General features: G+C 35.4%; 1 protein-coding gene across 1 annotated transcript in view; it reads left to right on the forward strand.

The window, feature by feature from the left end:
- The window catches only part of DNER (delta/notch like EGF repeat containing), a 127058-nt gene that overhangs the window by 52486 nt on the left and 56910 nt on the right, over positions 1-17662 (forward strand). Inside the window, exons 3-4 of the mRNA XM_074153686.1 lie at positions 7217-7311; positions 9713-9879. Of these exons, the coding sequence (XP_074009787.1) occupies positions 7217-7311; positions 9713-9879 (262 nt within the window). The remainder of the gene's footprint in view (positions 1-7216; positions 7312-9712; positions 9880-17662) is intronic.

Below are 17662 nucleotides of genomic sequence, written 5' to 3' on the forward strand. Positions count from 1 at the left end.
GTGTAGGGGAGAACTTTGTAGAGTAGGGTTGATGGTTGGACTCAATGATCCCAAGGGTCTTTTCCAACCTGAATGATTCTATGATTCTAACATAAGAAGGATGTGGACCTGTTGGAATGAGTCCAGAAGAGGGGCACGAAGATGATCAGAGGGCTGAAGCACCTCTCCTATGAAGACAGGGTGAGAGAGTTGGGGTTGTTCAGCCTGGAGAAGAGAAGGCTCAGGGGAGACCTTATAGCAGCTTTTCAGCACGAAAAGGGGGCCTACAGGAAAGGTGGAGAGGGACTCTTATCAGAGTGTAGTGATAGGATGAGGGGTAACAGTTTTAAACTGAAAGAGGGTAGATTTAGATTACATATAAGGAAGAAATTCTTTACTGTGAGGGTGGTGAGGTGCTGGAGCAGGTTGCCCACAGAAGTTGTGGATGCCCCATCCCTGGAGGTGTTCAAGTCCAGGCTGGATGGGGCTCTGAGTAACCTGGTCTAGTGGAAGGCATCCGTGCCTATGGCAGGGGGGCTGGAACTAGGTGGCTTTTATGGTCCCTTCCAACCTAAACCATTCTATCATTCTATAAAAAGTGGTAGTCAATATATTACACAGTGTTTTCCAAGGAGTGTGATACTTCTGAGATGTTTTCACACACTACATAATGAGAAAGTGAACAGGCATGAGTTTAATCCTTGAAAAAGTGTATTTTCATCCTTCTTTGCTGTCCCAAATAAATTTGTTAATGTTTTTACTGTAAAATTTATTTAAATCAGTTTTTGAAAGAAAAATCAACCTATGTGAAATGCATGTTTGATGTGTTATGACTCTCAGATTATATCTGAGGTATAAGTAGTTATAGGGCTGTATCCCATTTCAGGGGAAGTTCTGTTGGGCAAAGGATGGAGAACAGAGCTTTATTTCTTTGAATTCCATCTCCCATATCTGTTATTTTACAGTAGAAAGTATGACAGGCACCAAGTATGGAGTTTGGAGAGAGCACTGAAGCAGAAACAAACAATGATCTGCTTTTATTACTTAGTTTAAATGCTGTGTCATCTCTGCATGGGTGGTCTGCATGTCCTGATCAATTAAGGACATGCTCTTCTCTGTACCAAATTTGTGTGTCTTCCTCAATCTGTGGTCTGGTATTGTATAAGTAACATTTCTGCCTGGTTTGCATTTTAGGTAGGTTGACTAAGCATTTCAACCAAATATTCACATGTGGGTATTTTAATAGCTGAAATTCACCGTTCTGTGTGTCTTCTGTTACCTGAGAAATACAAACAGGTTATCAACTGAAATTGCATTATTAAGACTAACATGGAAATTGTCACCCTATTATGAAATAGGGTCACAGCAACCCCAGGCAGCGCTACAGGCTTGGGGAAGAATGGCTGGAGAGCTGCCTGGCAGAAAAGGACCTGGGGGTGTTGGTCGACAGCAGGCTGAACATGAGCCAGCAGTGTGCCCAGGTGGCCAAAAAGGCCAACAGCATCCTGGCCTGTATCAAGAACAGTGTAGTGAGTAGGACCCGAGAGGTGATCGTCCCCCTGTACTCGGCACTGGTGAGACCCCACCTCGAGTACTGCGTCCAGCTTTGGGCCCCCTACCACAGGAAAGACATTGAGGTGCTGGAGCAGGTCCAGAGAAGGGCAACGAAGCTGGTGAGGGGTCTGGAGCACAAGTCTTACGAAGAGAGGCTGAGGGAGCTGGGGTTGTTCAGTCTGGGGAAGAGGAGACTGAGGGGAGACCTTATTGCTCTCTACAAGTACCTGAAAGGAGGCTGTAGAGAGGCGGGGGTCGGTCTCTTCTCCCAAGTTACAGATGATAGGACAAGAGGCAATGGCCTCAAGTTGCGCCAGGGGAAGTTCAGGTTAGATATTAGGAAATATTTCTTTACTGAAAGGGTTGTCAGGCATTGGAATGGGCTGCCCAGGGAGGTGGTTGAGGCACCATCCCTGGAGGTATTCAAGAGAGGAGTTGACATAGTGCTTGGGAATATGGATTAGTGTTGGGTGGTGTGGTGGTGTGTGTGTGGGTTGCGTGTGTGGTGGTTTTTGTTTTTGGGTTTTTTTTGTTTTTTTTTTTTCATTGGTTGGACTAGATGATCTTAAAAGGTCCCTTCCAACCTCTGTGATTCTGTGATTCTGTGATTCTGTGAAATTACTTCTGTTGATATTTTTTTAATTTATTCTGATGGGTCTTGGATTTTTCACAGTCTTTCTAGTGTAGCATAATGACCTTCTGTTCTTCTGAATTCATGGTAAGAGAGTTGCTTATCTGAAAGAAAGATATTTCAGTTGCTAATTCAAGACATTGTCTCTGGTCTATATTAATCTAAAGTGAGTTGATTTGCCTGAAGGTCTGTGTTCCAAATCCTCTTTGGTGGAGGCTTCAATAGTAGAGTGGAGTGTAAAGCAGGAAAATACTACCTTTCCTCATAGCTTTAAAAGCTTTGCAAAGCTTGATCCTTTCTTGCCCTCTTAAAATGAAAAAAATAAAGTAACAGTAGGCTTTGTATTGCAAAAATCTACTGTTTTGATCTTTCTTGAGATTCAGAGGCAACAAAGACTGCTATTATTATGTTGTGGGGGCTTTTTTTCCCCTTTTCTTTAAATCTTCCAAGTCAGCCTGTTTTTCACACTGTTCTATACCTGATACCACAAGTGAACTAATATTCTTCATTCTCTTTTGTCTGCTGAGAGAGAAATTTTGCCAGAAACTCTCCAAATGAAAGCTTTCACTGTCTTGCAAGGACGAAGTTTTCATGGAAGTTTTTCCAGGAAGTTTTGGAGACTCAAAAAATAAACACCTGAGAGAAGTAAACTCTGAGAGGTGTGACATATGGTTACAATTGGTCAATTTTTTTTGTATTCCTTAGGTACAAGGGATATATTTAGCAGTATTTGCTTGAGTAAACTTTTTTGGTAGTGTCTGCACCAGTAGACAACATACAGATGTCTCTGGATACAGTTTCATTTCCTAGAGAGCTCTTGTTATTAGAAATTAATCTTTTCCTGATATGGAGATTAAGGGCTCCAAACACAAATCATTGAGAGAAAAATATTAATGTCTTTTGTTTTTTTTTAATATAATAGGAATTTATCTTTGTGATCAGCTGTTGAAAGCAAACTTTCTTCCTACTTTGGATCACTAAGTTGTTCCACTTGCAAGAGAGAAACATCCAGCAATCCACATTTCCCCAACCCAATGGTCTTTTTTGTTACAGTGTAGAAAAGATATGTATATTAGCCCATAATAGAAGAAAAAAGAAACCATCTCATTACTCATACTCAAATAACAGATTCACTAAGGTTTTTGTATACAGAATCAACTGTAAGAATTTTAATGATAGCAATAGCCTACTCATATATTACTTTTCCTTATTAGCTCTCAATTTATTTTTTTTAAGGAAATCAGTACTATTCTTCACATTTTAGATGGGCACACTGAAGCACAGAGCAGTAAAGTGATTTGCCAGGGGCGCAGCCAGGAATTAGAATGCTAAGCACGAGTCCTAATCTAACCTTTTATTTATACTGCAATACCACTGCTCAGATTCAAGCTTTTGGAACTAGTGATTAGAGGCTACAATAAACTTGTAATTTCTCTTGCATTGGGGACAGCATTTGTTTTGCATGTGCTCTTAGTTAGTAAATTATAAGCCTTTAAAAGGAGTACGGCTGGGTCAGGTGGAAAATCCCGAGACAAGAGTATTCCTGCTCTGCAGCATTGCAATATACTTAAGGAATAATTCTTCTTGAAACAGAAACCTTTGTATCTTTGACTGCTTCATGTGTTGCAAAACATTCGTGCTTTTTTGCCGAAGTATGCTATGGGTGTAGAAGGAGACTGAACAGAGTCATGGAGGAGAGATCCATTTGAGGTTGCTAAATACATAGAAACTCCATCCTTAGGAAAATCTTTGACATGGAAATGGGTGGAAGCTGGAGGAAATATGCTTAACCTTTTCTTACCCTATTTTCTTGGGATGCCCTCTTATGATTGTTGTTGGAGTTAAAGTACTGGAATATGTAGACTTTTGGTTTGACTTAAGGCAGCTCTTCTTATACCTGTATATAAGATCTGTTTTGGAAGCCTCTATTATTTTGCTTTTAGAAAATGATATCATGCAAAAAATAAGGAGACAGAAGGAAACAGGTTTTGCTAGAATAATCTTAACTTTCTTCTAGGATAAATCTGTAACTTCACTAAATCCTTTCCCTACAATATTTATGTATGGTGCTTTCTGTACAAATGCCATTCTGATAGGCAACTTGGTGTAAGCATCTCTGGATAGGTAATACCCCTTATTATATTTATTTTCAAAACACAAAACATCTAAAAGCTCAATATGTTCAAACAGAAGTTATGTGAAGTTCACAAAAACTGGATGGGGCTTTGAGTAACCTGGTCTAGTGGAAGGCCTCCCTGCCCGTGGCAGGGGGGTTGGAACTAGATGATTTTATGGTCCCTTCTAACCCAAACCATTCTATGATTGTATTCTATATGTTAGAAGTAAGCCTTTATTTTCTTTCTGTTCTGGTTTTCCTTCAAGCATTGTCCCATATGAAACTCCGGCAGGTAGAAAAAAATACACTCATGTGGTGAGGAAGAATTTGATGTCATTGCAGTTATATGTAATGTTTTGGTTTTTTTTTTTAAGATTGTCTTTAAATTACTTCAGATGGTCTGTTTGTGTTTTTTAGTTTAGCCATCTATTTTTTTTTAAATTCTGAAGATGAATTAGGATAGAAATGCTCTTTATTTTGCCTTCTGAAAATCATTTAAGTATATTTTCCAGTGAGTTCTGTTTTAGAAATGTCCTACCAGTGTCCTGGCAATGTCCTGGCAGGTTTTTTTTATTTTTTCTTTTTGAGAGTGAGACTTTTACAGATTGTTTTCATCTTGTGAGTGTCCTTTCTTATTGTAAAGTATTGGTCTTCTTTGCCCTCATTCTTCAATCTTTCAGTTTTGCAGAGAGCTCTGTTAAAACAGGAGAGAAATATACTTAAAAATCTTTATACAAATTTCCCATGGCTGTGGAAAACTGTGTAATTTGTTTCCTAATTCAGGTATCAGAGCTGTAATTTTTGTTTCCGTAGTATTTGTCTGAAATAGGACACTGCTGGAACCATTTTTTGTTCCTTATAAGAGCTGCTGCTACTTCTTGTGGTTTTTTGTCTGATCTAAATACCAGGTTTATTAATATTAAAAAAATTATCAAATTTCAGCTTTTGTAAAATCTTGGTTTTAGTGTCCTACTAGTTTAGATGATTGTTTTATCAGATTTGTAGAGCATGAAGTCAGGGCCAATTACAAATGGAGTTCCTGGATAAAGACACCAAACATTGCAGATCTCTTAATAGCAGAGGCAAAATCCTGCATTTTGCATTTCACTCTTCTGATTATCATTGAAATATTTCTGATGTGTGCTAGGTAAACCTAAATTCTCAAGTGTTTGCAAACGCATCAACACTTTTGGTTTGTTTTTTCCATTTTCACAAGGTTAAATCTCAGCTCTTGTTATGCAGCCACTTAGTTCAGCTCTTGCTTCCTTAATTTTTTGTCCTTTTTTAATTCAAATTTTCAAAGAGAGCAATACCTATATTGAATAGTAAGGTAAAAGAAATGCTTAAATTACATTTTCCCCCTTGTGTTCCAAGGTAATAGATGCATGAAATTGTAAAACTATATAAATACTTTAAAAGTGAGTGTATTTTTAGATGTAGTATAAGATTATGTGAGAATAGACATGTTGATTTCTTTTTTTCCCCTTTGTTCCAGTAGGCATATAGATTCTCGAAGAAAATGAATGTTTAAATGTTGACAAATATAAAAGGAAGAGTGTTAGCCAAACTAATTTTGGATTCATTGTGCTTTGAATGTTGGCTTCATAATTTTGACTTCCAAGATTGAAAAATTGTAATGATTTTTTTTCAAAATTTATTTGAACAAATACAATAAAATTGCATCTCACTTTATTTTCATAAACTGCATGTATTCATATTATATATGCCAGAGAACTCAACAATGAATTGAGTAGTCTAGACATTTTTGGGAAATGTGAACACTGAGTATTTGTCTTGCTGAGATCAAAATCAGCTCTAAGTGTCCTAAAAATTATTACTTGCATCATATGCTGGACTTATGTTTTTCCTGTTTTCACAGGTGTGTCATAGTAATGTTTAAAATTTGAATTTAAATTTTCCTTAAACTTAAAAATTAGATTCTGTTTTTTTATTCTGAGGTGTGTCAGGTTGCACTTTCGCTTTGTCAGTAAGGTTGATGTAAAAAGGTTGCACACGTGTTCTAGATTACTGAAAAAATAACATTGCAAAATCTGCCAGCAATTTAAAGATGAAACTAATGGATTATTTTTTTTACAGTGTGATATTTCATAGGGAAGCTGATGAAGATACCTGAGAACTACTTGATTAAAATTACTGATGATGTTAATGTAGATGAAAGAAAGACTCAGTTATGCCACATAAAATATTACTTATTTGAAATAAAGGTATCATTGGAAACGCTAATAGTTTTCAAACAGCCTTTATGAAATTACTACTTTACAAGATATGAATAATTAAGCAGTCTGTCTGATTCTTCTGTGTTGTATGGTATCCTGTATTGTGTCTTGATCTAGTTAATACAGTAACTGATTTCTATGCCTAGAAGGCATCACAGATTCGGCAAACACATCCTTTCACTCTCAACTGTGCTTGTAATTTTTTTCCATCTGAAAGTACTGTTTGTCCAAGCAACTTTTACTTGGAAAGAATAGTAATGGGCTAGTGGGAGAGTATTTTTTTTTAAAGTAATCTGTTTGGAAAAATATGTATTTCAATATAGTAGAAAGACAATATCAGTATTTGCTATTATAAATCCTTCAAGATCACTTAAATTAATGATGTGTTATTTCGTGGATGTGGCAAATGTTAGAGCTTTATTTATTGTTTTAAAAGACCAGAAACCTATTCATCTTTTTCTAAACACGATCTCTTTTAAAGGAAGATGCCTTTAGAAGTTCATGCTTATGTGCAGGAAATTTTTTGTTAAAAAAAAAAAACCCTAAAAAGATGTTTGTTGATAGCATAAATATTTTGGTCCATCCTGATGATTTTTAAAAGATCACTGGTGGACTACTAGTACTATTTAAAAATTCTTTCATGTTTTCTTTGGTCAGATTTTCTGGTTTAGTGTTAATTAAAACTATTTTTATTTTCAGATAATCCCAGATGTGGCTTGTGGAAATGCCAGTTCCAATACCTCTGCTGGAGGCCGGCTTATCTCCTTTGAAGTTCCACAGAATACATCAATAAAGTAGGAATATTTGTTGTGTGTGATGAAATATAAAAACGTTTTTATTTTAATCTGCCTGAATATTTTAGGTAACAGTTTTTCAGATAGCCAGAGTTGTTAAATGGCTAAAAGTATATGAAAGTCCTTCAGGCAGACTTCAGGCATCTAGCAGTGCCAGAACAGCTCTTTGCTTGGCATAATTTTTCCCATATTCTTAATGTTTTAAAAGATGTAAGCATGTAAACTGTCCCTGGGCTATCAGAATGCATTAGAAATTATGACAGACATATTGACAGTGTCAGTTTGGAGAAGATATGACATTTCCTTACATCTCAAGATGCACTTGCTAGTAGGAAGTGTTATTGTTGAATATAAAAATGCATGTATTTTGTGCATTTCTCTTTGATTTCTGGATTATTGCTTTGTGTCATCATCAGCTGGGAAATCTTTGTGTATGTCCTGCAAACCACACTTCTCAAAAATTTGAATTTATTCTGGGTTATTCACTTTTCAAACTCATGCTTTTTCGATCAAATACTTGCTTTGTTACTTTTACTTAACAGAACCTGACTTCCTAGAAAGATCTGATTCTGTCAGCTGGGATGAGGCATTTTCTGATTGGAAATTTTATTTCAAATAAAAATCTGCCAACGTAGTTCTCTGGCTCACAGCTTTACTGCAATTTTAGAGTTAGATTTTCCCAAAATAGCCTACTTGTCTCATATTGTCATCTTATCTTTCAGAATCCCAGCTTTCAGTTAAAAAAGGCCATGCTCGCAGGTAAAAAAAAACTGATGCAAGCAGACAAGCTGCAGACAGTTTGGAGCAGTAACTGTTAACCGTGGGAGTGTCCCACTCTCCCCACGGGTCTTTGAATCGCACTCATTCATGAGCATTAAGGCTAAGTCAGGAGAGATCTGTGAACGTGGATGCTCTGAGAGGCTGGAATCTGTAAGCAAACAAATGACTTTTCCTGAAATCAGGAATAAGCTGGCATTTGTAGGTTTGACAGCTGTATTTAAGACCCTTGATGGACACACCCCTTTTTAAAGGAGGCTGCAGAGTACACGGTCATTTTTGGTCTTTTTTTTGCACTATACATTTTTAGCAGTGTTTTATATCTGGGTAGATTAATGCAGGTCAATATCTATCTTAATTTCATTGTATTCCCTGTGTTAAAGGCCCAAGTAACATCTCTGGTTCAGTGGATATCTATGAAAGGAAAGCAATTTCAGTTTAATAATTTTATTTTGTTTTGATTGTCAGGTGTGACCTAAGCTGTGAAACTAGTTGCTCTCCTGTTCTAAAATTGAGATGGTCAGCTTTGAACGGTAGTGGTGGCGGTTGCTCTTAAAGAGGGCCCAAAATACTGGCAAAAAATTACTTCTTTTATGTCTCGTTGCAATGTTTTTTCAATTTATGTCAAACATTACAAAACTTTGCATTTTTTGTTTTGAACTCAAACAAGAAGTGACAAGGGAGAAACTGCCTTGTGTTTTTAGCAGGATTGAAACAGGAAATTGTGGAACAGAATTGCATCTCTGGGTATTTTGCAGGCTGTTTTCACCAGGAGAGAATTATCAGTTTTCAGCAGTTGGATGCAGTTTTGTTTGAATTTTTGGAGGATTGTTCAAACTCATTTGGGATTCTTTCAGGGGAAATTAATGCAAATGTGTTGGCACTTGCCAGAAACATGACAGGTTTTTATTTTTCCTCTATGGAGGTGAGTGGGGAAAAAAGTATCCAGAGAGAAAAGAAATGCTCACATAGATACAGTGCTCCCTAGTGGAGCCGACAGTATATATGCAGTCATAGATATTACTTTATCCAATCTGTCAAAATTCAGGAAGGCACCGTGGAATCAGTGACCTTGGGAGCATTACATAGCTCATTTGATTTACAAGAATAAACTGTTCTGAACCTTCGATCTGGTATGTCAAACAAATGAGGATTTCTACTGGGATCTGTCTCCCCGTATTGAACGAACATTGAATGTTCCTCAGTAAACAAGAGGGCTGGATGTACTTCTGCTGCAGAAAATTATGGCATTGTAGATGTAGAAAGGAGGTACTATTCAAAAAGGCATAAATACAAAGAGTGGAAAAGGATGCTTTACTATTACATAATGTTTATGTAAAACTCTTCTTGTTTTACATAGAAAAATATGTCCTTCAAGTACTAGAAATAGAGACTCTGTATGATTAAATCTGCTATTACATATACTGTTATGCAAATCTTAGTATTGAAGCATTTTTTTTGTATTTTTGTGGACATGCTAAGAACCTTTAGGCCTTTTCCTGATTCCATACTTCCTACATTTAAGTTTTCCTTATTTGTTGATAAGATTTTATTCTTCAGTGATGTACTTCCTATTAACACCAATTTCCCTCAGTGTAAATAATCTTATAATTTCTTTTCTTAGAATAAGGCAAGACGCTACTGCTTCTCTTATCCTGCTATGGAAGGTCACATCCACTGGATTTAAACAGTGTTCACTTATTGATGGCAGAAGTGTCACTCTTCTCCAGGCACTGGGTGGACTTGTTCTTTCTGAAGAAATGCTTGCATTAGGAAACAACTACTTTATTGGTGAGTAACATGCTGACCTTCTATTTATCACCTATAGGTGACAGTTGATGATTTACCCAACATTTAGAGAAACAAAGAGGTAATTCCCTTAATTTAAGTGTTGCTGAAAGATCCAGATACTGGGACCGTGTTTTAGACATTGGATCACTGAAAGCAGAAAAAAGGTACACTAAATTCTTACACGGGTGGCATCGTTCAGTTTAAAATCGATAGTGATTTTTGCCTGATAACATTAGATGATGCAAGGAATTTTATATTTTATTTTAACCTACTGTAAAGCTTTTGGCAGATGCTGCAGTAAATGATTCTGAATGTTTGAGGTGTTTCTTTGTCAGATAATGTATCATATACTTTGTAACGAAACGGAAGCCTGTACAGTAAATTTGAAAAAAAAATAAAAATAGGAAATATGATCTTCTAACAGTGCTTAGAAGACTCCTTTTTCTCTTATAGTTTTGTCTCTGTGAATATGAAACCTTAGAAATATAGTATATGTTTCATTCAGCATTTAAATATTAAGCATCCTGGTGGAAGGTGTGTAATGAAAATAGGCTGATATGTTATTTTTAAGTGTATGGGGAATAATATTGATTTAATGCAGTATTTATGCATAGGCACAATAGACCTAATTAAATTGAGCTTTCTGGGCAGATGGTTTATTATACCAATGACATGAAACCAAAATCATTGTACTAACTGCATTTATTGTTATCTTCTTGAAATGCTGTATATCTTATAATGAAGAATAAGCTGCTGCAAATTGTTATTCAGCAACTTATCATGCTAATAAATGTAAAATTAAATGCATTATGATGCAGAAACATTCAAATTCTAAATGTGTAGCTAATTCAGAAGAAAACCTCAAATGCAGCAGTAGTGCCATGTTCTCTCTTTTTTGAGGTGTCACTTAACAAAGATATTGCTTGAAGGTTGTTAGTGTAATCATTTAATTACCGTCAGCAGTGGTTTCTTTTATTGATGTTTATTTTCTTCAAATAATTTTCCAGTTCCTTATATTTTCTTTATTATTTACTTCCTTCCACGATACTTGGTTTTAGCTTTTTTTTTCTTTTAATCGGGTTTTGCATTTGGTTTATCAGAGTTAAAACTCTCCTCATGTGTCTTCCTCAGAAATAAACTTTTGCATTTGTCTTGTGGTAGTTAATGTATGGTAAAAGTAACTAAAAGCTTGCTGAAGACAGCATAATTTGTAACTTTTATGCACTCATGAAAGTACCTAAAGCATAGCTTGATCTACAAGCTCCCAAATAGAGTGCCTAAGTAGCTCTGTGAAGGCTCCACTTGACTGCACATGACATACAGCATAGGCTATTAATTTAGATAACAAAAACGAATTTTGTCTTAGTCTTTCATAGTTTGTCTTCTCCTACTTGTCTCTCAGTAGCTACCTTTCTGTCAATAGGATTGTTTACTGTATGCTAGGTAACATGAGCTAAAAAGATACCTTTTCCTTGATGAATATAAAGCAAGGTTTAGATCATAAAATTGTACTAGTCATCATGCTATTTCATGCGGTTCAAGTTTTCTGAGACTTCTTATTTTACTTCCATCTGTTTTTTGATACTTTTTGCGTCTTCTTAATTTACTCATGGTGAAATTCTTTGTAGAATTTTCCTGTTGTAGTGTGATTTCATTTACATAAAGAACATGAATCAGAAATACGTATGGATGGAACAGCAGGGAGGCTCCAATAATACAGTGATACATTCCTGAACAGGAGCATCTGAGTGCTAGTAAAGATAAGTGTAGGTCGAGTGCATTTGAATTTTTATAAATCCTATTTATTTTAGCAAATGGACAGATTACCTGTAGTGCTTTTGATGGAAAATGAACATGAAATATTCTCTCTGCATATCTTTTAGTCCTGCGGTGTTGCAACTCTATGCTATGATATAATCAAGTAATGAGATAACTCAACTGTTTTCTGGAGTAAATTATTTTATGTGGCCTTAATTTAGTTATAGCTTTTCCCAGAATAATTTTACTTTTATTAAAGCACTTGAGCAGGGAAAGGGTGAAATACTAAAGGAATAGGGAAACTGAAACATGTATTTTTTAAGTTTAAGTGTTTGTGACCTATCAAAATTTATTGTAAGAAAGAAAAAACAGAGTAGCCTCTAGATTTTCTTCTCAATAATATGGAAATACTCTGCTTACTTTCCATCATGAGTCCTCGTTCAATAAAGTGTAAGCCTTGGGTGTAAAACTTAAAAAGGATCTCCATCATTTGGTGTGAAAAATGCTGATTTTTTTCTGAACTCAACTGGAATCCATAATTCAGCTAAGGTCTATATAAAAATAACTAAGTCTTTACTTCAGATTTGATTCAGATGTATGGAAATGGTCTGTGAATCTGACATACCTCATTTAAGTTTTTATTTTTCAAGATCTCAATTTTCAATAAGATCAGATGAACGAAGTTTTTCTTATAGACAACGTTCCACATATTTCTTGATATACATGACAAGCTTATTCTAAGGTACAATAAATTAAAGTGAATGATCTTATATAAAAAAGCAATAATGTAGCATGTGCTTTTATTGATGATATTTAAGCTAGAACAATCACGAGGCCATCAGATAATGTAGGATGCTGTAAGCACAGAATCACACAGTAAGGCTATGGACCATTCCAGTCAATGTATTTACTTCGTATACTTTTCCCCTCCTTCCCCCAGTCTTTTTCTGTTTATTCAAATGAGATTTTAAATGGTTTTTAATTGGTGAATTATGAACAATGCAATTTTTTTGACCTTTTAAAAAATTTCCAATTAGAACTGTAAAAGAAAATGGGAAGATCTGAGTGTGGGGGTTTGTTTTGGTTGGGTTTTTTGTGTGTGTGTCTTTTGATCTATGTCTTATTTGAGTCACTTCACTGTGTTGCCTCCAAATTTGTTACTCAGCAAGGTACTTTAATTACTTTCTGAAAATCTTTCTGAATAAGATGGTTGTGTCAAAGATAAAGCATCTAGGTAAATATTAACTGTGTCACCATGAGGTAACACAAAACAAGTTTAAAATTGTTTAGACAAGATTGAAAAGACTCAAAAGTCACAATAATGTACTGATTTGCTGATCATGTGATTCAGGGCACAATGTCTACAGGCTGGAAAGAATTCTGTCTCTGTGGTCTAAAAATAGACACCTTGATCACTGTGCAGTTTACCCCAGAGACGGTACCTGCATTGTATGATGAAGGATGGGGAAGAGTGTAACTTAACTAAATAAAAAAGAACAGTCTGTTTTCTATAATGTGATCTATAAAATGTTTGCTGCATCTGCAAACAGTCTTTTGCAGTGCAGGAAAAGAATTATGATGCTGTGATTATGCAGCATGATTACGTTGTTCAATTATGGCATTTACTCCATTAAAATTAGCCCCAGTAGATGGGAGAGAGTACTAACTTGAAGACTGGCTTGTACCTTCTGTAACACATTCTTATCATGACTGCTTTGCTTAGAGTATTTGTAACGAGTTTGTCTGTAAGATTTCATGCTACACATGTGCTGGTCTTCTGAAATAATTTAATGTTTTATTAGAAAGTATACTTATTAGCCAGTGGGGAAAAAAGGTCATTTCTGAATAGTAAAGGTTTTAATATTTATACAGAAAAATATCTGTTCTGTGGAGTGCTATGGATTTGCCAAAGAGGTGGTTGGGAAACGAGGGAAGAGGGTATTAATCATATCTTTAAATAAGAGATGGTAATAAAGGGATCAACATTTAGAATATATTATTTCATGGAAATTCTGCCTTTTACTTCAGTAGAGTTATAGCTTCATGCTATTTGTCCTGATGGTCTTTGAAGTTAATGAATGATTCTTGTATAAACTATTTATCACATTTATAAAATGTCTCATCAGTATTTGTTTTAATTCAGGATCTTTATATCTTCATGCTATCAGTAACGGTGCTAGAATATTTGAAAATGAGTAACTGGAAAACTTTGCCTTGTTACAGTCACACACCTGTTCTTGAAAAATTATATCTTGAAAAATTGAAATCAGATGAAATGCATTTTACAAGTCTGAAAAAATGAGATAAGAGTACCCTGGTGCACTTGCACTGTCAGTTTGTGTGTGAGTCTTTCAGACTGGAAGTTCTCATGCATCTTGATAGGTTACAGCTGAGGATCTGTGTGTGAGTTGAAAGTGCTGCCTGTTCTGTGCTTTGTGGGGAATCTAATCCACCCAACACTGTGCACTTCTCTCTTTCAGGGAGAGTATATTGGATTTGGGAACATAAACAGGAACACGTATATCATTTTCTATACAAGTTTGTTGCAAGTGCATAAGTTTTACTAAAATGATTAAATAATATCTCTCGAGAAAGTAATGTATTAACATTTTCCTTTAGAAAAATAAAAAAGGCCTTACTTAAGGACTTTGAAGGGCATGTTCAGCTTGTATGGCAACTCTCAATCTTCTATGATTTGTTGCATGCATCTTTTTTATTCAAACATGCAAACACATTCTGATTGAAAACTGGAACATTTATTCTGAAAATACAGTCTGCTATTGCAATAAGGAAAAAAACCAAAACCAACACATCATGAAAGCATTAAAATATTTATTTTTTTCAATACTCACATTTTAGAAGTTTTACAGTGACTGTATACTATCTGTTTCTTCATGAGTTAGTTAATTTACTCTGGTGCTAAATTAATATACCTGTTCACCAAGGCAACAACTCTGTGCTTCAGTACTCAACAGATACACATGTGGATGTGAGACTTACAGTCAGTTGCAATTTTGCACAGTTTCCAGTCTACTTGGTAAATTAGTATATGTATACCTATACTGATATACAATTAGCAAATTATATTTAACAGTCCAATTTTGCTAGTAATCAAAATCCCCATAGCTTTTTTTTTTTTTATGAATTTGGAAATTGGGTAGTAAAATTGCATATTGTATGATTATCAGTTCAATTTTAAGAAGTGTTTATTTTGAGGTTTTGAGCATAATGTAGAGCACGGAGTAAGCAGTGCTGACTCTGTGCGTGCGGCCTATTTCTTTCCTTTCTCCCAAAAATATAAAAAATGTGATTATGTTTTCAGGTCTTCATCATGGTTATTAGGGTATTAACTCTGTTGACAGAACCTGGCTTCTCATCAGTTTCCATGATAAAATGTTGGAAAAATTGCTTTCTGCCTTGGTGTGCCTACTGCTGAAGCAACAATGACGGAGCTGTTTCAGAAAACTAGTAAAGCAGAGAGTTGGACTTTAGTATTTTGCCTCCATTTCCCCATAGGTAATATGATAGAAAAGTTTGTATATCTGTAGTGGTAAAAAGATGCTTGTAAATAGCTTGAAATTACTTGCTTTTTGACTTTGTGCTTTATTTAGTAATTCCATGATGCAGCTTAAAAAGTAGCTTTCATGAGATATTACTACATTAGTTTTTTTTAGTTTATTGTCTGCTTATAAAAGGAAGAAATTTATAAGCAATATTGCTATTTCGCAGACAAGACCTTACAGATAATGAGGTAGAAGGCTTAACATTTAATATGAATGAATATTTTTATCTGAATAGAAAATAAATCCTCCAGCACAATCTTTAAATTATAATGCTTATTTTCATCACAGCAAAGAAAGACCGATGTAGACCATGTGTGATCTGATTTTTTTCCAAGATGTCCAGCCTTTTAGATCAATACAATTTAACTAACTGGTTTAAACTATAATTATAAAGTATTTCTAAAGTATTTCCTTAAATAAAATTGGTACCTGTATAAACTCACTTGAAAATGGATGCTATAGCATCTTTATGGTGAGATGAAGAATACCAATGCTATTCAAAGGCCAGCACCTATAAGGCAGCTTGCCTGAATTCCACAAAACTTTCTGAAGTTTTGCTTAAAAAGGAACATTAATGCTTGGGTCCTCAAGCACCAGAGATCTGCTGCGTTTTAAAAAGTGTGTGAACCATATGTTTCTATTTACAGAAAAGATAATATTTTCCTATGCAAAATGTTGTCCTGCCTTTCTAATGCGAACAAGTATTTTCTTTGAATATCCCTGCCCTGAGCAGTTATTTGCTCTTTTGATGCTCTTTGTGGTATTTAATGAAGTTCCTTTCAACATGTCATACATTAACAAGTGGTCACCACAAATATGAATGCAGATATATTGAATATGCAAAATGAAACAGTGTACAAAATACTGTATTAAAAATAAATAACCTGGAAAGAAATTTTGAAAGAAGTCAGTCTAATTTTCTAGCTCTTTTTATCCGGCTATACAATTTCAGATAGGAGGCAAGTTGTGACTGTGTCTTTTGGATGGTGTGTTTCGTGTTGTTTACATGTATTTAAAACACACATGTATTTCCATCAAAGGAAAGCAGTTTGCTGCATGTTGGAATTGTTTTTACTTAAGCAAAAATGAAATAGGACAGTTTTATTTCATAATAGGAGACGTGTGAATTGAATTCACTGAAAGTCACGCAATCAAGTTACCCTAGCTTTGACAAGTTACCATGTGTCAGCTGAGCATCTGTGTGAGCTCCTAGCCCATGGCATATGCGCAGTCATTTGACTTAACCCTCTTTCACTCTGGACCAAATTAAGTCACATTGCCTTGCACATGCCGCGGTTGGAGTGTTCACACAGTTCTGCTGCTCAGCTGAAGTGCAGTAACCTGTGTGTGTGACTATTACTTTTGTGCAAGTCAGCCTCGCTGATGTGGGAATTTGGTGACAACTGCTCCAGTTAATGGGGTTTTCATTTCTTGTGTGCAATTTGCCTGGAAGGGCTCTGTTGTAGGCAGTACTGAGTATTGTGCTCAACTGTGAACATTCCCCTGAGGTTCTGGGCATAAAAACTAACCTTGCAGAAAATGGCCTTTTGATAAACAATAGCGGCAGCAGAAGTGCAAACAGCATAAAAGGTTCAATGAAGTGTTAATTTCAAAGACTTTTTAAAAAGATGGCCTTATAAGGCAAAAAGTTAAGCATTCAGCTGAAATCCAAACCATTCTGAAGAAAACTGTAAGGTTATATAAGAAAGGGCATCTTTATAGATATGATAAAAAAATCAGTATCCTGCTCTGCCCTTCATAATCAAGTTAGATGTACCTTGTCTCGGCTATAAGTAGACGTAAACATTAGACTATTTACTTTTTTATATATTGTATTGTGCTTTAAGCTAGCATCTAAATAATTTTTATGCTTTAGAATAGTCTTTAATTAATCAGTAAACTATTCAAAATTAATTTTTATTCACTGTTACTTCTAGCAAGTAATAGTGGGAAGTTATTTTTCTAGTCTGTCTTTGGAGGTTCACCTGCTCAAATTTGTAATGCTTGGCAAAATACTTTCTGTTTATTTATTTTTAAGATTTCTCTTCCTTCAGATATGACTTTTGTGACTAATTCGCAGTGAAGATAGTTACTTTCAGTTGACCACTTGGTTGTTTGCACTGTGAGATCTTGGACAGACTGCTTAACCTCATCTGTAAAACAAGGATACTAATGCATAATTTAAAGGACAGTGTGAGACACATCTTAATAAAGCTGATAAAATGTTTTGAGATCTTTAGCTATTAGTGTAACATTCCATACAGTCTATTTAAATGTCAGGTAGCCACTCATAAATCTTCAAGTTGAACCCGGTCACTATAGACAAATTCTAGCTAACGTTGTCATCCAGCCTACTGCAGCTCCCCTTATCGCAGTCCCAGCTATGTCATTTGTATTCCACCACACTTAACTGCTTTTGTGAAGTGTGGTATCGGAGATTCTGGTGGTCTACATTTGTGCCC

This window comes from Numenius arquata, chromosome 9 (assembly GCF_964106895.1).
Source record: "Numenius arquata chromosome 9, bNumArq3.hap1.1, whole genome shotgun sequence".
NCBI lineage: Eukaryota > Metazoa > Chordata > Aves > Charadriiformes > Scolopacidae > Numenius > Numenius arquata.